The 25,072-nt window shown below is 44.9% G+C and overlaps 1 protein-coding gene across 2 annotated transcripts; it reads left to right on the top strand.

Annotated features, from left to right (window-relative positions):
- The first annotated feature begins 532 nt into the window (after nucleotides 1-532).
- Nucleotides 533-23,983, top strand: Sf3b2 (splicing factor 3b subunit 2). Of its 2 annotated transcripts, none has more exons than XM_036201817.1 (21): nucleotides 533-723; nucleotides 891-937; nucleotides 1,585-1,659; nucleotides 3,376-3,615; nucleotides 8,011-8,128; nucleotides 10,122-10,228; nucleotides 10,533-10,629; nucleotides 10,940-11,031; nucleotides 11,298-11,513; nucleotides 11,661-11,798; nucleotides 11,956-12,036; nucleotides 12,167-12,394; nucleotides 14,451-14,600; nucleotides 15,592-15,681; nucleotides 15,791-15,898; nucleotides 16,942-17,049; nucleotides 17,299-17,441; nucleotides 17,534-17,635; nucleotides 23,038-23,137; nucleotides 23,225-23,410; nucleotides 23,742-23,983. In XM_036201817.1, exons 1-21 carry the CDS (start codon nucleotides 591-593, stop codon nucleotides 23,811-23,813), a joined length of 2,631 nt encoding a protein of 876 aa, XP_036057710.1. In that variant the 5' UTR covers nucleotides 533-590; the 3' UTR covers nucleotides 23,814-23,983. The 2 variants fall into 2 exon arrangements, with proteins under 2 accessions (XP_036057710.1, XP_036057700.1); XM_036201807.1 differs by having other exon boundaries at nucleotides 534-723; nucleotides 10,119-10,228.
- Nucleotides 23,984-25,072: the final 1,089 nt, after the last annotated feature.

Raw genomic sequence — 25,072 nt, 5'->3', positions numbered from 1 at the left:
TTTAGTATCGCCCTTCCCCCAGGTCAGCAGCTGGAACTCAGCCCGGCGGGTCCGTTCTTCCACGGGCTCCGATCCCCTTTCAGGCCATTCAAGCACGCCTGGGAAGGGAGTGAGCAGACAAACAATCGGACACTGTTTTATCAAAGGCATCGACTCCAACCTCCCACTTGGCGGGCGCCGGAGAGCACTCTCTAGGAGCTCCTAGGGGAAATAAGCATCCAGACACCTCATCACTGAGGGTGTCGGGCCAGAAGACTTAAAATGCATTTGGGCAGGTAAGAAGCAGAAAGCACTGGCTTTGTGGAGGGCAGGCTCTTTCCGTGGCCTTAGCGGTTCTACCACTGGGTTCCGGATGTTACAACAAGCGCCTCTAGGCGTTGCAGCCGCAGACTACAACTCCCAGAAGGCTTTGCAGCCTTTGTTAGTGGCGAATCCTATCTCCCAGGGAAGGGCAGGAGGGGGTGTGTCTCCATCAAGTGCTTTCCAATCACTGCGGGATATGGCGGACTGCGTTGCCGGAAGTTCCCGGAAGTAGGCCCCTGAGGCTGATTCGAGCTTCCGTGTTGGTCGCGCGCCTTCTTGTGGCTAAGATGGCGGCGGAGCATCCAGAACCTCCCAAAGGAGAGTTGCAGTTGCCACCGCCGCCACCTCCAGGCCACTATGGCGCCTGGGCTGCCCAGGAGCTTCAGGCCAAATTGGCGGAAATAGGAGCTCCGATCCAAGGTGAGGCTCATGGCGGGTCAAGAGGGGCTGCGTGGGCTTGTGGAGAAGTGGAGCCTGGTTACCCGGGAGACCCACGGGCAGGGGGCGGAGACAGGCCGCTGGGGCCCGCACTGGCCGAGCTGGTCTTCCCGGGCTGGTGCTGACCTGGTTCTGTTCTCGTCCCACAGGGAGTCGCGAGGAGCTGGTGGAGCGGTTGCAGACCTACACCCGCCAGGTGAGTGTTGTGGCAGTTCAGGATAGGTCTGCCTTTTTCCAGGGGCCTTTACGACTCCACACGGATGGGTCTTCGATTCTTTTTACTTTTTTTTTTTTTTTAGTTTTTCGAGACAGGTTTTGTTTTGTTTCTGTTTTTGTAGCCTGGCTGCCCTGGAACTCACTCTGTAACCAGGCTGGCCTCGAACCCAGAGATCCACCTGCCTCTGCCTCCGGAGTGCTGGGATTACAGGCGTGCGCCTCCACTCTCGGCCGAGTCTTCATTTTTGTGTACGTCACCGCAGCAAGCCTGGTCTTGACCGTTTTATCAGCTTTTGCCTTTGCTTTTTTTTTTTTTTTGGTTTTTCGAGACAGGGTTTCTCTGTGTAGCTTTGCGCCTTTCCTGGAACTTGCTTTGCATACCAGGCTGGCCTCGAACTCACAGAGATCCGCCTGCCTCTGCCTCCCGAGTGCTGGGATTACAGGCGTGCGCCGCCTTTGCTTTGTTGTAATCGCTTCTACCCCTTTTGCTTCGCTCAGGTTCCAGCCCCGATCTCTGGCAAATGGGTGTTGCATAAAGTCTGTTAAATAAATAAACAAACGGGAGAGGAGGTCGTGTAATGGAGTAGTTCCCCCTAGTCTGACATAGAGTTCTCTTTTCTTCTGTAGACTGGCATCGTGCTGAATCGACCAGTTTTAAGAGGAGAGGATGGAGACAAAGCTGCTCCTCCTATGTCAGCTCAGGTGAGAGATTGTTTATTGGCCCTCTCTGCTCAGGACGTCTTTCTACCGTGAGTTGTACTGGAGATACAGCCGGCAGATGTTATAGTGAATTAAGGGTGGGTCCTAATGAGACAAAATTGGGGTCTGTTCATTTCTGACTTAGTGCCAGTACTGCTTCATTCCCCAATGTCTGCTCTTTGACTTACCTACCATTCAAGATTCAACTTGAATACCTAGAATTCTAGTCATGTGCTTTCTTATCAGGCATAGCTCCCAAAGTTACTCATTGAGACATTAAGGGATAATGCTCTGATTTTATTATATACCTCCTGCATTTAGTAACTCATTGGCATTCTGTGTCCTGGAACATTGGTTTTTATGTCTTTATTGTTTTTGTATTCCCGCTCCCCCCCATGCCCCAAAAGACAGAATTTTTCTGTGTAGCTTTGGATCCTCTCCCAAATCGCTCTGTAGACCATGCTGGCCTCGAATTCACAGAGATCTGCCTGGCTCTGCCTCCCGCGTGCACACCACTACCACCTGGCCAGTTTCTTTGTCTTTAAAAAAAGAAAATTATTTATGGCCAAGTGGTGGTGGTGAACACTTTAATCCCAGCACTCGTAGGCAGAGGCTGGTGGATCTCTTTGAGGCCAGCCTGGTCTGTAGAGTGAGTTCCAGGACAGCCAGGGCTACACAGAGAAATCCTGTCTCAGAAAGGAAAAAAAAATACACACACGTGCACATGTATATTTTATATATATATATATATTTTTTTTTTCCAGTTTCCAATATTTTTATTTCTTATTATTCTTTTTTTTTTTTCTTACAAACTGTATGGCTACAGCAGGCTTCTTGTTATCTGGTTCTTATATCTTAAATTAATGCATTTCTATTGGTCTATAAGTTGCCATGTGGCTCGTGGCTTACCAGTACCTTACATCTTGCTTGTCATGGCGGTGGCTGGCAGCGTCTCTCTGACTCCTATATTATATATGTGTATGAGTGTTTTGCCTACGTGCATTTTTTTTTTGTTTGTTTTTGTTTTTCGAGACAGGGTTTCTCTGTAGCTCTGGTTGTCTCTTGTGCCTTTCCTGGATCTTGCTCTGTAGCCCAGGCTGGCCTTGAACTCACAGAGATTCACCTGCCTCTGCCTCCTGAGTGCTGGGATTAAAGGCATGTGTCACCACCGCCGGCTGAAGAGCAATTCTTAACTGCTGGTCTGTCTCTCCAGCCCTGGTTCCCATTTCTTTTTCTTTTTTTTTCTTTTTTTGAGCCAAGGATCAAACCCAGGGCCTTGCGCTTGCTAGGCAAGTGCTCTACCACTGAGCTAAATCCCTAACCCCCATTTCTTTAAGTACCTACAAAATCCAGTATTTGAATGTCTTCCTCTAAAGTAGTGGCTTTGACCTGGGGTCTATTGGGTGTGTGTGTGTGTGTGTGTGTGTGTGTGTGTGTGTGTGTGTGTGTTGTAAAGTTCCTGTATGGATTTTAGAAATATCCTTGCATCTCCTTAAATTGAATGCAAAATGTATGTTCCTGATATTTTTCATAGGAGCCAATAGCTGTGTTTGATCAGTGTTCTAAAGTTAGTCTTTTCTTCTCTTGATTCTGCTGGGGTACATTTTCTTGAGTTGTGCATCATTAGACTTTAAATGCCTGCCTCTTGTGCTAGGTCTCCAGCAAATGCTTCTAAAATGAATACTTGCTTTCTAGTTCATAGCTGTATTTTTTTCACAGCTGTCTGGTATTCCTATGCCACCACCACCTATGGGACTCCCACCTCTGCAACCTCCTCCACCACCTCCACCACCTCCACCAGGCCTTGGCCTTGGCTTTCCTATGGCTCACCCACCAAATCTGGGACCCCCGCCTCCTCTCCGAGTTGGTGAGCCTGTGGCATTATCAGAAGAGGAGCGGCTGAAGCTGGCACAGCAACAGGCAGCTCTGCTGATGCAGCAAGAGGAACGCGCCAAACAGGTAGGACAGGTGGGAACCTGTACCTAGGATACATTAGGTTCCTGATGGGGAAATGCAGCCTCCAAAAGCTAGACCTGAGGCCATGTCTTTTAGGAAGGTCTTGATCGAAGACTAGAACATAGGTACAAGCTGTCAGGGAATCCTAGAAGCAAGAATTTTGGCAGATCGGCCTGGGCCATATTGTTAATGGTGTGAGTTTGTTTTCATTTTTAAGAAAGGAAATCATTCTTTTAAAGAACATGAGCTCTTAGAGCAGCAGAAGAAGGTAATATTTCTCCATCCATGGGGTCCCATTTAACATCCAAATCAAGATCCTTCATTCAAGTTTGCCTTGGAGACTACTTTCTAGCCAACTGAGTTCCAGTACTTCCATTTTTTTTCTGGAAACCAGGGGTTACCACACTGTGCAACCTGCTTTTGTATGGTATATAAACTAAAAGTGATTTTTAAAATTTTTTTCATTTTTAGAGGGTTGTCATTAAAAAAAAAAATCAAACCAAGTATGTAGCAGAATCCCTATGATAATAACACATAATATTTACTTTATCATTATAGAAAATACTTTCAATTATTGCTAGTCTTTTTTGTTTTTTTTGTTTTTTTTTTGGTTTTTCAAGACAGGGTTTCTCTGTGTAGGTCTGGTTGTCTTGGTACTTGCTCTGTAGATCAGCTGGCCTCAAACTCAGATCCACCTGCCTCTGCCTCCTGAGTTCTGGGATTTAAAGGCATGTGCCACCAGTGCCAAGCTGATTACTGCTAGTCTTTTTTTTTTAAATTTATTTATTATATATATACAGTGTTCTGCCTGCATGCCAGAAGAGGGCGCCAGATCTCATTGTAGATGGTTGTGAGCCACCATGTGGTTGCTGGGAATAGAACTCAGGACCTCTGGAAGAACAGACAGTGCTCTCTCCAGCCCACTAGTCAGTTTTTGGTGCCTGTCCTGGATCTCGCTCTGTAGACCAAGCTGGCCTTGAACTCACAGAGATCCGCCTGGCTCTGCCTCCTGAGTGCTGGGATTAAAGGCGTGCGCCACCACTGTCCAGCTACTGCTAGTCTTACATGGCATCATTTAGGTGCCTCGTGGAGAATGCTGGCATATTTAGTCATTTGTATTGGATTTAGACTATGATGAGTACAGATTTGGATATGATATAAAAGATATTCTACCCCATATCAGTTTTACCCAGTGGGTAATTGAGGAGTGTTAGAAGGTAAGCATTAAAAACAAGTATGGAAACATGTATGAAGTACTAGTTTTGTCTAGTTTGTGGCAGATTGTAAGTGGTAGCTATAAGAAAATGACTTAATGGTTCTTTCTAAGTAGTTTGATCTTTGGTGGAAGAAAACTCATTGAAAAATAGATGGTAGTATTTAGTTAAATAATGAATTCTCTTCTAGGAACTAGACATTTCCTACAGCTTTTCTCATTAGTTTCTAGGAATTTTCTGTTGTGGTGAGAAGTTTCAGAAATTTCTCTCCTGCCCACCCACAAGTTCCCAAATAACCACTCAGAGGCTTAATATTAATTATCAGTGTTTGGCTGATGGCTCAGGCTTCTTACTAGCTAGCTCTTATATTAAATTAACCCATTTCTATTTAAGTATTGCCATGTGGGCAGTGGTGTTACCAGCTGCTGGCATGTTGTTCTGTGGGCAGCTGGATGGCGTCTCTCAAGCTCCGCTCTTCTGTCTGTATCTCTGCTTGGATTTCCCTCCTGACTCTCTCCTGCTTTGCCGTAGGCCAAAGTAGCTTTATTTATCAACTAGTGAGAGCAATACATAGTCACAGAGTACAGAAAGACATCCCACATCATTTCATCTTTACTGTCTAATCAAAAAGGAAGTTTTTAACTTCAGCATAGTAAAATTACATATAACAAAACAGTTCTCAAGCAAGAATATTATAGTTACAATATTTAGTCTATTTGTATTTGGCAAAATTAAAGAAAATATCACCTATCTTTGTGAGTTTAAAGTTTCATATCTAATTTATCATGACTAAGGAAAACTATAATTATAACTATTTAGTCTTCAACTCCATCAAAGACCCCAGAAACCTGAGTTTAAAAAAAAGTGCATTGGAAGCAACTTCCAAAACTCTAGAAATGACAGAGAATCTGGCTGCCTGGCCAGTCGTCAAAGTTCATCTGCAATGTTGGGGTATTCATTTTTAGCCTATAGGCCTAGAGTCTCTGGCAGACTTTTTAGGGAAGCAGGAAATTTGAAGGACTATCCTGCCTATGTTGGCAAAGCTTGTCAGTGGCTTTCCTCTCTGTGTCATGTAGAATGTCTAGCAGTTTCTTCTGTGAAGCAGAAGACTGTCCCATCATGTTTTGGTAAAGTTTAGTCATTTTCCTGTGGGTCCTGTATGTTCAGTTTATATAGCATACAGTCAAGCAGTCAAGGCAAAAAACAGTTTTTTGCCTAAATGGCTAATAATCTTGCCACAATAAAAGCAAACTTCTATGGAGTTTCTTCAATGCCTATCATTCTTTTGTGAAGTAAATTAGTGCAGCCAGGAGCAGATATGTCTCATTGAACTGCATAGGTACAATACCTCAAACAAGAGTAGAAACATATATATGTATACAATGTATTGTATCAATATACAAAAATCCTTTAAACAAGAATAGAAACATGTATAGTGTAACAAAATTAACTTTAAATTTCTATCATTATCCCAAAACCCATGCCAGTGCAGAATATCTGAGATTTATAGTTGTCTTTTTATTCTGTATTCCTCTAACTATAACAAACATTCATGACCCACCAAATAACCAAAGACCATCCATATCCCCCAACTCTTGGGAATGTGGACATTGTTTTCTTCAAACTGCTTCCTACTGTCTGTGGATAAAGTATCTTTAGGGTCCCTGTGAAAATTTGAGATAATGTCCAAGTTCTGGAAAGACCAGCTGTAACCTTTGTTGATGGATATCACCTGTCAAGGTTCAGGAGCGCTCCCTTGGTTATATCTGGTCCATCTTAATCTAGAATAAATCCATAGCCTCTTGTTTCTGTGGAAACAAAAGCAAAACCGCTTCTCCAAAACAATGCATTTTCTCAGTTCCATTTTATAAAAATATTTTTTTACTTTTAAGACATTTAAAAAATATTTACGTTGGTACTTTTTATCAGTCTCTCAATTCTAGGATTCTTAGCAGCTGTCCTTTGCTTTTTAGCAATCAAAAAATTCAAAATCGACATAATACTATACAGGATTGTGACTCCCTGTGTATTTCCTATCCTTACATTACTTTTTCTTTTATATTTTTATCATCTCTTTAGAGACTTTATTTATTTATTTATTTATTTGCCAGAGCTGAGGACTGAACCCAAGGCCTTGCACTTGCAAGGCAAGCGCTCTACCACTGAGCCAAATCCCCAACTCTGAGACTTTATTTTTAAAACTCTTTCTTTCTATAACTGCCTATACCCTTTTTCCTCTCTCCCAAGCCTACATACATTTACCAAACACATTATAACTGTTTTTGTCTTGACCTCTTTTATTGTGTATCTTTTAGCTTTTTTTGACTGTGTGAGCAAATCTTTAAACTGCTAAGTGGTGTGGTAGACCTCTATCTGCAGCTTTGGTGGCTGGCTCTACTGCTTCTCAGGTCCTGAAAATCAAGCCTAAAAGTCATAGCTCACTCAGCGGTTCGTGACTGAGAACTGCATTAACCTTCCCAGAGCTCTAGAATGCTGATGCTCGCACTGTGGCAGGCATTTTTACTTTTTTTTGGTCCCTACTTAACGTACTTGCTGCTCACGGGCTCAGTGGCCCGTAGATACTCTTAAAGTATTTTTTGTTCTTTGTTTTTTGTTTTTTTTTTCCCTAAAGCTTTCTCAGGCCCTGTGGAAATTCGATAGCTTCACATTGGTATGCTATTTGTAATCAGAAGTTCTCTCGTGCCTGCAAGTTCCCGGATAACCACTCAAAAGCTTAATATTAATTATCAGTGTTTGGCTGATGGCTCAAGCTTCTTACTAGCTAGCTCTTACATTTAAATTAACCCATTTCTATTAATTTAAGTATTGCCATGTGGGTAGTGGTGTTACCAGCTGCTGGTATGTTGTTCTGTGGGCGGCTGGATGGCGTGTCTCAGGCTCTGCCCTTCTCTCTGTATCTCTGCTTAGATTTCCGTCCTGACTCTCTCCTGCTTTGCTGTAGGCCAAAGTAGCTTTATTTATCAACCAATGAGATCAATACATATTCACAGCATACAGAAGGATATCCCACATCAAGTTTCTACTTTTATTAGTAACATGCAAATATGAGTGGAGAATTGTCAGAACCTTGGTGGTTCCTGATTGTACTCTTTTGAAAGAACCCATTTGTCAGGGACTATGTGGCAAATTTTTTACAAGCTGAGTCTTCACTTCCCTTCTGTAGGCAGCTGTGTTAATGGAGCAGGAACGTCAGCAGGAGATTGCCAAGATGGGTACTGCAGTCCCTAGGCCTCCTCAAGATATGGGTCAGCTGGGTGTTCGTACTCCCCTGGGACCTCGAGGTAAGACCCTTGAATAGAAGAGAAGAGCAAAGAAGGTAGTTCTTTTTTTCTTTTCTTTTTTTAGTTTTTCGAGACAGGCTTCTCTGTGTAGCTTTGCGCCTTTCCTGGAACTTACTTTGTAGACCAGGCTGGCCTCGAACTCACAGAGATCCTCCTGCCTCTGCCTCCCGAGTGCTGGGATTAAAGGCATGTGCCACCACCGCCCAGTAAAAAGGTGATTCTTAAAATACTTTTTAGCTGGGCATGGTGGCACATGCCTATAATCCAACTGTTTGAAAGGTAATGGCAAGAGGGTAAAGGTCATAGTAGATTACATATCAATTTCAAAGATGGTCTGGGCTACTTGAAACCCTGTGTTTCTCTGTGTAGCCCTGGCTAGCCTTGAACACACAGAGATCTGCTTGCCTCTGCCTCCCAAATGCTGTGATTAAAGGGGTGTGCCGCCACCGTCCAGCTTATATAATTAAAAAATATATTTACAAACAATGTGTCTGTATTTAAACACATGCAGATTTTTTCTTGTTATTCCTTAAACTTCAGCATTTGCATTATTTGAGTATTAGAGATGATCTTAAAATACACAATGTGTATTTATAGATTCTGTGCAAATTCTATGTTTTCTATGAAGGACTTGAGCATTCTGATTCCAGAATTTGGGTGGAGTCCTGAAACAAAGTCCCTGTAGATACCAAGGGACAAATATATATTTATCAGATTTAAAAGGTTACTGAGCCTGGAGAGATGGCTCAGTGGTTAAGAGCATTTGCTGTTCTTGCAGAGGTCCCAGGTTCTGTTCCTAACACCCATGTGGTGGGTCACAGTCATCTGTAACTCTACTTCCAGGGGATGCAATGACTCTTCTGACCTCCTTGGGTACCAGACACATGTACATGTGCATATATGCAGACAAAAGAACCATACACATCAACAAAAAAGTACTTGTGGCTGTTGGTGGTACATACCTTAAGGACCCAGAGACAGGCTCATCTCTGAGAGGTTGAGAACAATCTGGTTTACAAATCAAGTTCTAAACCAGCCTGAGCTACATAGTGAGGCCCTGTCTCAAAAACAAAAACAAAAACAAAAGACAAATGATTACTAAGAGTCAGCCATGATGGTGCATATCTGTAACCTGTAATCCCAGTAGTCAAGAGGTTGAAGAAAGAGGATCATGAGTTTGAGCAACAGAGAACCTATTTCACAAAAAACAAAAGGGCTGGCAGGATGGAGAGAGTTGTTTAGAGCACTTGTTACGCTTTTTTTTTTTTTTTTTTTTTTTTCCCTCCAGAGCTGAGGACCAAACCCAGGGCCTTGTTCTTGCTAGGAAAGTGCTCTACCACTGAGCTAAATCCCCAGCAAGCACTTGTTACTCTTGCTGAGGACCCAGGTTCAGTTCCCTACACCCATATGCTGACTCATAATTCATAACTACATTTTTAGGGGATCTGACCCTTTCTTTTGACCTCTCCAGGCACACATATGGTGTATATAAGTATGTACAGAAGAAATATTCATGCACATGAATAAATAAAAATTAAAAAACAAATGAAAAAGGAAAGGAAGAGGTTAGAGAGATATTTTATTACTTAAAAGCACCTCCTAGTCTTGCAGAAGACCTGAGTTGTACCCTACCACCCACATTGGGTGACTCATGATCACTGGCAACTCCAACTTTGGGGGATCTGAATTCCTGTTATGGTTTCTGTGGGTATATCCAAACACATGGAATAAGAGAAATAAGTGCAAGAATAGAATAGAAAAATAGTAATAATCCAAAAGGAGAAAGAAAAAGTTAACTATAACAAGTGTATGATAGGTCATACATTTTCACATACCATGTGTACTTGTGCAGCCAGCCTATGACCCAGGAACCAAAACACTGCCAGCCCCCCACAAGTATTCCTGTTCCCTTTCATCACTTGGTGCCCTGCAGGGCACCCATCACCAGGAGACTATTCTGACTTTGGACTTTTTTATTTCCTTCACACAGTAGCTGCTCCAGTAGGTCCTGTGGTTCCCACTCCCACTGTTTTGCCTATGGGGGCCCCTGTTCCTCGCCCTCGGGGTCCCCCACCACCCCCTGGAGATGAGAACAGAGAGGTGAGACTGCTGGCTTCTTCCTATGGTCAGAAAAGTTGTGGTTTGGAGGGGACTGCTTTAGGATCCTAGGGGAGTCTGTGAAGTGGGTGCGGGGTTAAATTCTTAGGCACAAGTAGGAGCCACCAGTTAGCTAAAATGAGTTTTTAGGGTTAGGGACTTGGGAGACATTTGGCAGAATTATGAGGGATGTAGAACCTAACCTATTGTATGTGTCACACTACCCAGTAGCCTTTCCAGGTTAAGAGATGGGAATTAGAGGGGAAGGCGCTGGGAGTCAGCTCTTCTACTGTGTTGTCTCTGGTAGATGGATGATCCCTCTGTGGGCCCCAAGATCCCCCAGGCTTTGGAAAAGATTCTGCAGCTGAAGGAGAGCCGTCAGGAAGAGATGAACTCTCAGCAGGGTGAGTGGTGTATCCTAGAGCTGCAGCCCAGGACTGAACCACGTCCTTACTCCTTTTCCATCCCTGAGAAGAGAACAGTTTAGAGAGCAAGTACTCTGTAGTGATTGAGAAAACTGGGTGTGGTAGCACAGGCCTGATCCTAGCACTTAGGAGGTAGAAACAGGAGGATCAGTAGTTCAGTGTCACCCTGTCTACATAGTAAGTTTGAGACCAGCCTGGGCCACAATAAGACCCTGTTTCAAAAAAAGGCAAAGAAAAGATGATTGAAGTTACTGTTAGGAGAGTTGATGGCCACCTTTTTCTCTAACAGAGGAAGAAGAAATGGAGACAGACACTCGCTCATCTCTAGGACAGTCAGCATCAGAGACTGAGGAGGACACCGTGTCCATATCCAAAAAAGAGGTATGTGATGGAACTTGTCTGGAGGATTCTGCAGAGATAGGACTTGTACATGTTCCCAGTCTGACTAAACATCTTGCGGATCTTCAGTTGTCACAAAGCCTACAAGTTCTCAGTACTGGTGCATTTTACAGCTGAAGAAGCTGTACAGGTTGTACAGCAGCTTACCTTATGAGAGGCAAGAATTTATGGGAAGACTCTGCTGAAGTAGTGAAGGCAGGCATGAGGTGGTTTTTTTGTTTTGTTTTGTTTTGTTTTTGTCTTGATAGAAAAACCGGAAGCGTCGGAACCGAAAGAAGAAGAAAAAGCCCCAGCGGGTACGCGTGGCATCTTCAGAGAGCTCTGGGGACCGAGAGAAAGACTCTGCTCGATCTCGAGGCTCTGACTCTCCTGCTGCTGATGTCGAGATTGAATATGTGACTGAAGAGCCTGAAATCTATGAGCCCAACTTCATCTTTTTCAAGAGGATTTTTGAGGCTTTCAAGGTACAAGGAGTGGTATACTCTGAGTGGGCCACACTCTATGGGAATGGGATGGGGTGAGAAAGACTTTGGGGATTGTTGTTTGCATACGGGGGTCAGAAATGGAGGTGTGTCAGAAGAATGGGGTTTCCAAATGGTCTGTCTCCTCAGCTCACTGATGATGTGAAGAAGGAAAAAGAAAAGGAGCCAGAGAAACTTGACAAAATGGAGAACTCTGCAGTCCCTAAGAAGAAGGGCTTTGAGGAGGAGCACAAGGACAGTGACGATGACAGCAGTGATGATGAACAGGTCAGGCCCTTCTTCACAGGGGAGGGGCTGCAGGCACAGCTAGTTGAAGTGCTTCCCTTGGGGACCATGATGAAGGGCTTTCATGGCTCAAGCTCTGAAGTGGGCTGGGCAGTTTGATTCCCACCTGAGGCCCATCTAAGAGGTCACTCTATTCCAGGAAAAGAAGCCAGAAGCCCCTAAGCTGTCCAAGAAGAAGTTGCGCCGAATGAATCGTTTTACTGTGGCGGAACTCAAGCAGGTTAGAGTTGAGACGACCCGGCTAGAGTTTGCTTTAGAGGGCTTACAAGGAGTTGCTTTTATGGATGCTTGGGATAGGTGTCTTTTGAGAAGGACTTTAATCCATTTAACTAATGCTCTATGCTTTTCAGCTGGTGGCTCGGCCTGATGTTGTGGAGATGCATGATGTGACGGCACAGGACCCTAAGCTCTTGGTTCACCTCAAGGCCACCCGGAACTCCGTCCCTGTGCCACGCCACTGGTGTTTTAAGCGCAAGTACCTGCAAGGCAAACGAGGCATTGAGAAGCCTCCCTTTGAGCTGCCAGACTTCATCAAACGCACAGGCATTCAGGAGATGCGAGAGGCCCTGCAGGAGAAGGTGAGGCTGGGCTGGGACACAAACCAGAGTTCAGCCACTCTTTGTAGCAGCCTGCCTTAGCATTGGACTTACCGCCGGTTACTAGTCTAGATTAGAAGTCAGCACTGTAAGTAGACCTTGAGTCTGCTTAGAGCATCACTCCTTTGCTGGCTTGAGGGTCCTGGTCCAAAATAACAACTTTCTTCCTCTCTCTCCTTCCTGCCTGCCTTCACTCAGTCAGCTTCCTGTTTTCTGATACATTTGTAGCCAGAGGTGCAAATGATGCTTGTCTTAGTTGGTTTATTATTGCTGTGAAGTAACACCGTGACCAAAATTAGCATGGGGAGGAGAGGGTTTATTTCATTCTCAGTTCCATAGAACAGTTCATCATTAAAAGCAGTGAGGCAGGAACTCAAGCAGGGCAGGAACCTGGAGGCAGGAGCTGATGCAGAAACGATGGGAGGATGCTGCTTACTGGCTTGCCCCACAAAGCTTGCTCAGCCTTCTTTCTTTCTTTCTTTCTTTTTTTTTTTTTTTTTTGTTTTTTTTTGTTTTTGTTTTTTTGTTTTTCAAGACAGGGTTTCTCTGTGTAGCTTTGTGCCTTTCCTGGATCTCGCTCTATAGACCAGGCTGGCCTCGAACTCACAAAAATCCACCTGCCTCTGCCTCCCGAATGCTGGGATTAAAGGCATGCTCCACCACCGCCCAGCCTTTCAGCTTGCTTCCTTTTTTTCAAGACAGGGTTTCTCTGTGTAGCTTTGAAGTCTGTCCTGGAACTCACTCTGTAGATCAGGCTGGCCTTGAACTCACAGAGATCTGCCTGGCTCTGCTTCCCGAGTGCTGGCCTGGCTCAGCTTGCTTTCTTATATCACCCAGGACCAGCCCAGGGATGGAACCACCCATAAGGGCTAGGCCCTCCCCTGTCAATCACTAATTAAGAAAATGCCCAGCCGGGCAGTAGTGGCGCACGCCTGTAATCCCAGCACTGGGGGGGGGGGGGAGCAGAGGCAGGTGGATCTCTGTGAGTTTGAGTCCAGCCTGGTCTACAAAGCGAGTTCCAGGACAGCCTCCAAAGCTACAGAGAAACCCTGTCTCGAAAAACCAAAACCAAGAAAGAAAAAAAAAAAAGATACAAAAAAAAAAAGGAAATGCCCTACAGTAGCAGATCTCAACCTGTGGGTCCTGGCCCCTTTGTGGAGGTTGGGAGGTGTTAAGTAATTCTTTCACAAGGGTCACCTAAGACCATCAGAAAACACAAATATTTACATTACAATTTATAACAGTAGCAAAATTACAGTTATGAAGTAGGGGTCACCACAACATGAGGAACTATATTAAAGGGTCCTAGCATTAGGAGGGTTGAGAACCACTACCCTACAGGCTTCCATACAGCCAGATCCTATGGAGGCTTTGTCTTAATTGAGGTTCCCTTCTCTCAGATGACTCTAGTTTGTGTCGAGTTGACATAAAACCGTCCAGCACAATGCTTCTGTAAATTTTTAAGTTTAAATGTTTTGGATAAACACGTTGAGTGCTAGTTATCTGTGATTAAAGAACTTTAAGAGAAAACTGCCTTCTGTTTAGTCTGTAGTCCTCCAGTCCTCTCTCTCTTTCTTTCAGTTTTAGTATGGTGTTTGCTGGCATGTGTGTCTGTGTGCTATGTGTATGCCTGGTGCCTGTGGAGGTCAGAGGAGAGTGTTAGACACCTTTGGAACTGGAGTTAGGAATTACTGTAAGCCACCATGTAGGTGCTGGGAACTGAAATCATGGCCTCTGAGAAAGCAACAAGTGCTTTTAAGCCAGTGAGCCAACTCTCCTGTCCTGATCCAGTCCTCTCTTGAGCATACATTTAAAACAGTAGTTAATGACAGAGAGCTGTGACTGAGTTCATACAGTAAGTCTATTTTGTAGCGCATTGTGTCATTTGATTTCTGGGTGCTGCTGTTGAGCTCAGGAACTTCTTGAAGCTAAGCTGATTTTTCCGAGTGAGATAAATGAGGTTCCACTGAATTGGATCCTGAGGGTCTAATAAAGAATTGACTAATACTCAATAATCATCTCTTCTGATACTTTACAGGAAGAACAAAAGACCATGAAGTCAAAAATGAGAGAGAAGGTTCGGCCCAAGATGGGGAAGATTGATATTGACTACCAGAAACTGCATGATGCTTTCTTCAAGTGGCAGACCAAACCAAAGCTGACCATCCATGGAGACCTATATTACGAGGTTTGGGAAGGGGGCCGGGAGATCCAGGGTTGAGTCTTTTTTTTTTTTGGTTTTTCAAGACAGGTTTCTCTGTGTAGCTTTTCCTGGAACTCACTTGGTAGCCTAACTAGGCTGGCCTCAAACTCACAGAGATCCTCCTGCCTCTGCCTCCTGAGTGCTGGGATTAAAGGTGTGCGCCACCACCGCCCTGCAAAGAAGATTTTTTTTTTTTAAGATTCTATTTATGAATACAGGGATCTGCCTGCATGTATGCTTGCACATTGGAAGAGGGCGCCAGATCTCATTACACATGGTTGTGAGTCACCATGTGGTTGTTAGGAATTGAACTCAGGACCTCTGGAAGAGCAGCCAGTGCTCTTAACCTCTGAGCCATCTCTCCAGCTCTAGGGTTGAGTCTTGGTGTTGACTTTGGAGTCCATAAGCTGGTACAGTGGTTCCTAGCCTAAAAATTTTCTATTACTGCCCTTGGGTAAGAATGCGGTGGGTTTTTGTTGTTGTTGTTTGTTTTTGCTTTTGTTTTTTCTCCCCCAAACAAGTTCTTTTTCCAGAAGAAAATTATAGATGAGGTATTTGAGATGATGTTTGGTGGGTGGTTTAGGGACAACATGGCCAAGTGGCAGGTGTTATGCAGAAAAATTGTGTGTTTTAAATGAAAGTTTTATTTTGTTCCCCTTGAATCTTTGAAATGTTAGTCACCATGGCATCAAAAGATAATTGGGATGGAAGGATGCTGACAGTCATCCTGTCCATTGGCCTGGTTTCACAAGTGAGAAAACAAGTTTTGTATTTGGCCTTATTCTCACTGCATTAGTAGCAACAGGGAGTCTGGACTTCTTCCTTTTCCTATTCTACCCAAAATCCAAGTGGGAGCCCGGCAGCCCTTATGGGACTGTATATCTGATGGGACTTCTTGTCTGCTTTCATGTCCTCATGCCACTGAGCTCTTTCGTGTCTGGAGTCTCCAACAGAGCAGGCTGTGCTTTTTTCCCAGGGGAAGGAGTTTGAGACACGGCTGAAGGAGAAGAAGCCTGGAGATCTATCTGATGAATTGAGGATTTCCTTAGGGATGCCAGTGGGACCTGTAAGTATTGGCTAAGTGGCTGGGAAAGCTGGAGAGACCGAGAATAGGAGCAGAAGAGAAAGATAGGGTAGGGGAAGGTAGGTCACATCCTGTTCTGGTTTTCCTACAGAATGCCCACAAAGTCCCTCCCCCGTGGCTGATTGCCATGCAGCGATATGGGCCACCTCCATCCTACCCGAACCTGAAAATCCCTGGGCTGAATTCACCTATTCCTGAGGTGAGCAGGGAGCTTGTTTTCCCTCTTGACTGCCTATTTTTTTCTTATCTGTGGGGTGTGTGTGTGTTTGTGTGTTACACAGGGATGTCTGGACATGTGTGGAGGCCAGAGCAGAACATAGAGTGATGGATGGTCTTTCTTTATGGTTCTCTTTGTTACTGCCTTGAGACAGGCTCTATCTCTGAACCAGAAGCTTGTGGTTTAGTTAGGCTGGCCGGCCAGTGAGCTCTTGGGAATCTACCTGTCTTCACCCTCTAATACTGGGCTTATAGATGTGAGCAGCTATGTGTAGCTGAAGAGTCGATTCAGGTTCTTAACTCTTACAGAGCAAATGCCCTTTCCTAACCACTGAGCCACCACTCTTTTTAAAAAGCAAGAGCTTTTATTTATTTATTTGCTTTTTAAAAAATGTTTATTGGTGTTTTACCTATGTCTGTGTGTATGCCTGGTGTCTTCAGGGGTCAGGAAAGGGTGTCAGACTCCCTGTGACTGGAATTATAGAGAGTGGTGAGCTGCCATGTGGATGCTGAGAACTGGACCCAGGTCTGCTGCAAGAGCAAGTGCTCGGGTTGGGGATTTAGCTCAGTGGTAGAGCACTTGCCTAGCAAGCGCAAGGCCCTGGGTTCGGTCCTCAGCTCCAAACAAACAAACAAAAGAGCAAGTGTGCTTAATCACTGGGCCACCTCTCCAGCCCCAATAGTTTTTATTCTTATTTTTATTTATTTATTTATTTGATTTGTTTTTTGAAACAAGGTTTTTCTGTGTAACAGCCTTGGGTATTCTAGACTTGCTCTGTAGTCCAGGCTGGCCTGGAGCTCACAGAGATCAGCCTGCCTTCAAGTGCTGGAACTAAAGGTGTGTGCCACCATGCCTGACTTTTTTGTTTGTTGTTTTACTTTAAATGTCTTTTAATGTTTAACTGTTCTACTGTCAGTTTCCAGAGTTCCCCGAGTGAGCTCCTTATCTTGGAAGTGTTAACTTTTTTCTAGGGCTTCAGTTTTTTCTAGAGTTTAGGATAACTCATTCCTGTCCCCCTTTTGCAGAGCTGTTCCTTTGGATACCATGCTGGAGGATGGGGCAAACCCCCAGTAGATGAAACTGGGAAGCCACTTTATGGGGATGTGTTTGGAACCAATGCTGCTGAGTTTCAGGTATGGGGAGGCTGCTGAGTCTGATTTTACTGAGTGCTAAAAAGCTTAGAAATAGTTGGTCTGTAACTTCATTATCAGGGAGCTGGGCTTGGTGGTGTTCGGTCTGAAAGGGGGTATGTTTCCTTGAGGTGTAGTACAGCTTTCCTTTAGAGGATTTATGTGTCTGCTCTTCCATGTTTCAGTGAACAGCACAGTGGGGCAATAGGCATGCAGTAAGTACTTGTTGAATGAATGAGGAATCTCTTTTAGACCAAAACTGAAGAAGAAGAGATTGATCGGACCCCCTGGGGAGAACTGGAACCATCTGATGAAGAGTCCTCAGAAGAAGAGGAAGAGGAAGAAAGTGATGAAGATAAACCAGACGAGACTGGCTTTATTACACCTGCGGACAGGTAGGACATGGAGCCCGTCTCCTCACAGAAGTCTGTCTGTCTGTCTGTGGGGCTGCTTCTTTACAATGGAGCTTTTGTTTCTCTCCTCATAGTGGCCTCATCACTCCTGGAGGATTCTCATCTGTGCCAGCTGGAATGGAGACCCCTGAACTCATTGAGCTGAGGAAGAAGAAGATTGAGGAAGCAATGGATGGGTGAGAAGTAGTCAGGCAGTAGTTATGGAGGAGGAATTTCACTTTAGCTGTCTTCTAGGTTGGTCAGCTGACCTTTTTGTTTATTTGTTTGATTTTTTGAGACAAGGTTTCTTTGTGTAATTTTTGGAGACTGTCCTGGATCTCACTGTGTAGGCCAGGCTGACCTCGAACTCACAGAGATCCACCTGCCTCTGCCTCCCAAGTGCTGGGATTTAAGCCGTGTGCCACCACCGCCCGGCTGTCAGCTGACTTTTTAATTCCATTTTTCTTTATTTCCTTTCTTAATCTTTTTTTTTTCCCCTTGGGACAGGGTTACTCTGTGTAGTTTTTGGTGCCTGTCCTGGAGCTCACTCTGTAGACCAGGCTGGCCTGAAACTCACAGAGATCTGCATGACTCTGTCTCCCGAGTGCTGGGATTAAAGGTGTGCACCACCACCACCTGGCTCTCCTAACAATTATTAAACACCAACTTTATGCCAGTGAGAAGTCAGCAGGGTAGATAGTTGACGTAGATAAGTGATCAGACTAAAGTAGTTTCATGTCTGGCTAGTAAGGTGAAGCTGGGTCATGGGTTTGAGAAGAATGCTCAATAATGGAAAGGCCCTTTTTTGGACGGCCTCATTGTAAAGGTGGGTTTGGACTAAATGTTAGGGAAGGATCAGCGAGTGGTGGTCTTAGGCAGCAGAGATGGAGGCACAAGCAAACAGGAAGCCCCGGGGAGGCTGTGCATTGTTGTGGGCTTTACAGCTCTGCTTTTGGTGTGTGGACATATAGGCTTGACTGCTGTGATAAACACCATGACCAAAAGAAACCTGGGAAGAAAAGGATTTATCTGGTGAAGAGGTTACAGTCCATTAAGAAGGGAAGTCAGGGAAGGAACTCAAGGCAGGAACTGAAGCAGAGGCCAAGGAGGAGCGCTGCTGACTGGCTTGCTGTGTGGCTTGTTCAGTCTGCTTTATTATACACCCCAGAATTACCTGCCTAGGGGTGGCACAGCCCACAGTGGGCTGGGTCCTCCCACATCAGTCTGTCAAGGAATGTCTCATAGGTGTGCCCACAGGCCAATCTGCCACAGGTGGGAGCGTTTTCCCAACTGAGGTTCCCCCTTTCCCAGATAACCCTAGTTTGTATCTAGTTGACAGAAAACGAACCTGATACCCCTTTATCATGAGATAGCTTCTTTGTCCTTATTATTTGTATATTTGCATATGTGTGCAGGTGCACATGTGTAAGGGCCAGAGGAACTTGCTTTGGAGACCAGACTTGTTTTGAACTCACAGAAATCCACCTGTCTCTGCTTCCTAAGGGCTGGGATTAAAGGTGTGTGCCACCACTCCCAGATTCAACTTTACTTTTTTTTTTTTGTTATTTGGGTTTTTTTTTTTTTTGAGCTGAGGATTGAACCCAGGGCCTTGTGCTTGCTAGGCAAGTGCTCTACCACTGAGCTAAATCCCCAACCCCTTTTTTTGGTTTTTTGAGACAGGGTTTCTCTGTGTAGCTTTGCACCTTTCCTGGAACTGCTTTGTAGACCAGGCTGGCCTCGAACTCACAGAGATCCACCTGGCATGCGCCACCACCACCCGGCTCAACTTTACTTTTTGAGACAGGATCTCTCACAGACCCTGTGACTTGCTGCTGTCTCCACTGCCCCTGTACTGAGTTTTGAGACACATTTCGTCTGCAGATCTAAACTCAGGTCCCCTGGCTTGCAATAGCAAACACATTACTTACTAACCCAGACCCTTGTAATAACATTTTATGCATTTGCTTGCTAATTATTATTTTTTTCAATATTTTTATTTTATTGGTGTTTTGCCTCTGTGTTTGAGGGTGTTGGGGATCCTGAAGTTATAGACAATTATGAGACGCCATGTGAGTGCTGGGAATTGAACTTGGGTCCTCTGGAAGAACAGTCAGTGCTCTTAACCACTGAGCCATCTCTCCAGCACCATTTGCTTGCTAATTACCACTTTATCAGTTCTAGGGTTTTGTTTTGCTTTTTTGAGACCGTTTCATGTAGCCTAGGCTGATCTTGAACTGCTGGTCTCCAGTGTCCACCTCCTGAGGGCTGGGGTTGCAGGTGTGCTACTGCTTCCAGCTTTCTGGACTGATTTTCATTGATATTTTCTTTACTGTGGATTGTAACCTTTCCCTCTTTTCCAAGATGGGATCTTATGTACTATGTTGCCCAGGCTGTCTTTGAACTCACAGATCTTCCTGCCTCTGCTTCCTTAAGTGCTGGGATGAAAGCCATGTGTCGCTCTACGTGGCCTTTTTTGGAGGATGGGAAGACTGGGGTCTCTCTGTAATCACAGCTGGCCTTCAACTCATGATTCTCTTGTCTCAGCTTTCCTAATCCTCGGATTAGATGTAGGTGTGCACCACTATGCCTTGCAGTATGCCTGATAGTTTCTGACTGGCTGCTGAGTTTTATTTGATTTATTGACTGGGCCCAGGGATTTTGTATTCCTATACATCTTCAGCTTTGATCAATATAGAGTCATTTAGAAACATCTTCTGAGGTTTTGGGTTTTTTTTTTTTTTTTTTTTGTAGGACTGAAATAGTGTTCAGTCCTCCCAAATAGGAGGCAAAGCTCAGGAGATTCTGTATTCTCGACCTCAAACCTTGTGGATTTGGAGGGTTTTTTCCATCTGGTTACTTGGATTTTCAGTGTTTTCCATCCCCACTGAGCAGTGGACAGTGTTCACTGCTCATCCTTCCAGGTGGTTCTGTCTTGGCATTGGTAGTATCCTCACATTCATATCTTCTTCATACTCGTCTCCCCAATACTTGAATTCTCTTCGTGTTCTACAGTTTCTGGCTGCTTTTGACCTTATTTTCTGAACTCACAGAATTTTCCCAGGTCTGTATGGGTCTTCCCTGGTTCTGTGGTCTGGAAACTCAGTACCACTTAAGGTTCATTTGATTCTAAAGACAGTCTCTAATGTTTGCCCTGAACTGCTGACCCTCCTGCCTCCACTTCCCGTTTGCTTTCTGTCTTACAGTGGTCATTGTCCCTTATCTTTCCTGTCTGATGCCTTGAAAACCAGAGTTTTCTTTATTTTGTCCAGTTTTTGGTTATTTCATGTAGATAGGTAAATCTGTTCCCTTCTTCTTGTCAGGAAGCAGAATTCTAAAGTTCTGCATATTAAAGGAAAGAAAACACATAAGGGTATAGTGTACAAAGTATGAATCCTTTAGGGCATGATAAAGAGTTTGGATTCTGGCCAATGAGATGGTTGGTTTCATGGGTAAGGAATGGCCCTTAAAGGCTGGAGAGATGGCTCAGCAGTTAAGAGCACCTGATGCTTTTGTAGGTAGAGGTCCTGAATTCTATTTCCAGCACCATACGGCAGTACATAACCATCTGTAACTCCAATTCCAGGGGATCTGATGCTCTCTTCTGACTTCCTCAGGTACCAGGCACTCATGGTACACATACAAACATGCAGATAAAACATTCATACACATGAAATTTAAAATACATGTGTGTGCATATATATATATATATATATATATATATATAATTTTATTTTTGAGCATGAATATTTTCCTTGCATGTGTGCTGTATACCATATGCATGCCTGGTGCCTGTTGAGTCCAGAAGAGGGCATCAGATCCTCTGGACCTAGAGTTACAGATGGTCAGTTGTAAAAATAAACTGCCACATTGGTGCTGGGAATCAAAGTTTAATTTTCTAGAAGAGCAGCTAGTGCTAACTACTGAGCCATCTTTCCAGTCCTCAGCCCCTAAGTAAATCTTTTTTATTTTTATTTTTTAAGGCACTTGCTACCAAGCCTGATGATCTGAGGGTTTTTTGGGCTTGTTATTTTGATTTTATTGAGACAGGGTTTCTCTGTATGGTCTTAGCTATCTTGGAACTTGCTCTGAAGACTAGGCAAGTCTTGAACTTAGAGATCTACCTGCCTCTGCCTCCCTAGTACTTCGGATCAAAGGCATGCTACACCACTGCCTGGCATTTGATGACCTGAGTTTAATACTTGGAACTTAATATGGTGGAAGGAGAGAACTAATACCTACAAGTTGTCTTTTGACCTTGACATATAGGCTGTGGCAAGTGCATACAGTGTGTGCATGTACACATGTACACTAAATAAAATAAGTATGATAAATTATTTTAAGAAGTTCAGATTTATTCAAATGATCATCAGACGCCTCAGTGTGTTTTTGATGAGTGACAGTGAATTTTGTTCTAAGTCATTTGCTGCATCAAGAGTCACCTCTTCTGGGAAAGAATTAGAAAGAACATGATCTAGAGTGATAGTGATGGATTTACCATTTGCCATTGACTACTGTTCTAAAGCATGATTGAAATCAGTGGATGAAACCTTTGGGAGGGCTGGAACGTTAGAACTTCAGACACCACCTATGAGGAACACTTGCTATCTGTTTTATTCTGTTTTCTTCACTCATTCTTTTTTATTTTTAGCCGAGGATCGAACCCAGGGCCTTGTGCTTGCTAGGCAAGCGCTCTACCACTGAGCTAAATCCCCAATCCTCACTCATTCATTTTTACTCATTGTTTTTTTTTTTGTTTTTTTTTTTTAAGTTTTATTATTTATTTATTATGTATACAGAAGAGGGCACCAGATCTCATTGTAGATGGTTGTGAACCACCATGTGGTTGCTGGGAATTGAACTCAGGACCTCTGGAAGAGCAGTCGGTGCTCTTAACCTCTAAGCCATCTGTCCAGCCCCTCTTTGGTTTTTTGAGACTGTTTCATTATATAGTCTTGCCTGTCCTGGAACTCAGTATGTATCCCAGGCTGGCCTCTTACTCAGAAATTGGCCCATCTCAGTGTTTGAAGTGGTGATATTAAAAGCGTATACCATCAGACATGACCTGACTTCTATCCTTTTTAAAAACAATTATTGTGTGTGTGTGTGTGATGTGTTTGTGTGGGCAGGTGTGTGTATGTGCCATTGTGCCACAGCAAGCTCGTAGGTCATTGGACAACTTGGTGGAGTTGGTTTTCTCGTTTCTCCTTTATATGGGTTCCAGGAATGGGACTCAGGTCAGTCCGGCTTGCACGGCTGAGCTGTTTCACTGGCCCTAGCCTGTTCTTTTGACAGTTTCTCTGTTTTAAGATTCTCTATGAAACTTTAGCCTCTTTGACCATCAGCCTCTCCTTTGTGTGAGTCCTGGCTCTGATCTCCTGATTGAATCAGAAGACCCCTTAGTTTAGTTTCTGCGGCCCTTACAGTTTGTCCTGCAGGATGAGCACTGACCCCACAACGCACGTCTAACTCAGCTTCTATACAGATGCTTTAGCTATAGTTACCTTGGAATTCTCCAAGACTCTAAATGCAGCCACCTGTGCTTCTTTGGACTCCAGAGACTCTTGTGCCTTACCTGGTTTTACTTTTTTGTCCTTTGCAGCAGTGAGACACCTCAATTGTTCACTGTATTGCCAGAGAAGAGAACAGCCACTGTTGGGGGAGCCATGATGGGATCAACCCACATTTATGACATGTCAACAGTAAGCATTTGGAGGACGTTGTTTTGTGATGAAGATGGAGCCAGTGTCTCTGAGTCTTTGGAGATAATAAGTTTCTAATCTTTTCAGGTTATGAGTCGGAAGGGTCCAGCCCCTGAACTGCAGGGTGTGGAAGTAGCACTGGCACCTGAGGAGTTGGAGCTGGACCCCATGGCCATGACCCAGAAGTATGAGGAACACGTGCGGGAGCAGCAGGCACAAGTAGAGAAGGAAGACTTCAGTGACATGGTGGCCGAGCATGCTGCCAAACAGAAGGTGGGAGCAACCTAGGAACTTGGCAGTGACAGCCCAGGAGTGGGGTGGGTCTGCCCTGGTGGGGCTGGATGCTTCAGCAGTGAGAGGGAAGGTAGACTCTGCCTGCTTCCTATCTTCCTGGAGCCTGAAAATCTCAGAGATCTTCCATTGATCGCCATCTCTTAAGTACCATGACACTGGGGCACAAGGAGAAGAAGCGAGTCATCTGAATCTGAGTGAAAAGAGAATATGGTTTCAGTGCTTTTTTCCCTCAGTTTTTATGTCTACATGAGGCTGCCTCCTGTTTGGGGGTTGTTTAACCTGTTGTAACCTGTCTCTCTTTCTCCTACAGCAAAAGAAACGGAAAGCTCAGCCCCAGGACAGTCGTGGAGGCAGCAAGAAATACAAGGAATTCAAATTTTAGGTCCCTCTCACATAGCTGGCTTTCCTTTAGGCCCTTTGTCTATATGTCTGGGCTTTATATGTGGGTCCCCAAAGCTAGCCCTGTACTTCCCTAGGCTGTCGTTTCATGTTCTTATTTTAGACTTGTTTTGTAAATAAAGCTGTTTCCCAAGGAAGGACGAGTACACGACACTCTTGGACCTCTCTCCTTAGCTTCTGCAAAAGCATACTTCTGGCCCATAATCACAAACTACCCCATAGGACTATGGGGTCGTAGTTGGCTGTGCTGAAATTGTAGATCATTTACTGTCCCCTCCCCTCCTTTGTCTGAAGGCTCTGAGGGAAGTACCTTTAGGTCTGGTCTGACCTTACTGCTTTGTCCCTGGGGAATAAAAATAGCCAGCTTAGCACCCTGGCTAGGCTGGGAAGTAACTGTAGGCTAGGGAAGTAGGCCAGATCAGGCCTTCCTTGTTGACCTTCTGGCAGAAAGGCCTACTTCTTACTTATTGGAGAACTGCTGCATCTCAAAATCTAAATTGTTCCGGGGTAACTGCTAACCCTTGGATTCACTAGTTGCGTGTGTTTGAAGGGCGTGTTTTCTCCGGGGCCCCAGAGTTCTGAGGCTGAGCATAGGATCCCATGACATTTGCTCAAGTACTGGGGAGAAGTGAGGTGTGGGTGTCGAAGGTGCAAGAGTGGTGGGGGTTGCGGTATGGTAGCTGATCAAGCCTTGAGAGAAAGAGCATTTTAGAAGTTGAGAAAGCACTGAGGCACTCTGGGACTTTGATATGAAGGCTGGGGGTGGGGGTCGCTGTACCAAGAAGAAAGGCTGTTAGATTTGGCCGACCTTAGCTGGACGGGCTCCTGCCTACCCTCACGAGGAAACTAGCTAGCTTAGGTGCCCAAGGTGGTGGTCAGGCGCTGGATCTCCACTTACAGCTCCTTTTGCAGGAGTGGGAGAAGCACCCTGTAGCCCACAGAAGGTCGCCACAGCTGGCTGTCCAATTCCCACGCAACGCGTGGCCCGCAGAGCGTTGGCCTCCCTTACGTGCTCTGCAGATCCCAGGGGCTGAGCGCGCCCCCGTGCAGCCCTCTCCGGTCCGAGACCGCGCCCCGGAAAGCCCGGGTTTCCGCTGGTGGGGTAGCGGCCGCCCAAGGGGAAACGGGGAGGAGGGGCGCGGAGCCAGCACACCAGGGCCTAGGGGCGGCTCCGCGAGAGCGCGCGGGCTGTAGCCCCTTCCCGGAGGCCGCGGGGCCGCGCTCGGTTCTGGCCCCGCCCCT

This window comes from Onychomys torridus, chromosome 1 (assembly GCF_903995425.1).
Source record: "Onychomys torridus chromosome 1, mOncTor1.1, whole genome shotgun sequence".
NCBI classification, from domain to species: Eukaryota; Metazoa; Chordata; class Mammalia; order Rodentia; family Cricetidae; genus Onychomys; species Onychomys torridus.
Note: the sequence above shows the minus strand (reverse complement) of the source record. Positions and strands in the feature narration are given on the sequence as shown.

What these genes read in the sequence shown, in the direction of transcription:
- Sf3b2 (XM_036201807.1), top strand. Translation starts at nt 591, where the DNA reads ATGGCGGCGGAGCATCCAGAACCTCCCAAAGGAGAGTTGCAGTTGCCA. An exon ending in GGATTTTTGAGGCTTTCAAG is followed by an intron (nt 11,514 to 11,660) that starts GTACAAGGAGTG and finishes CTGTCTCCTCAG; the next exon opens with CTCACTGATGATGTGAAGAA. An exon ending in ACATTTATGACATGTCAACA is followed by an intron (nt 23,138 to 23,224) that starts GTAAGCATTTGG and finishes TAATCTTTTCAG; the next exon opens with GTTATGAGTCGGAAGGGTCC.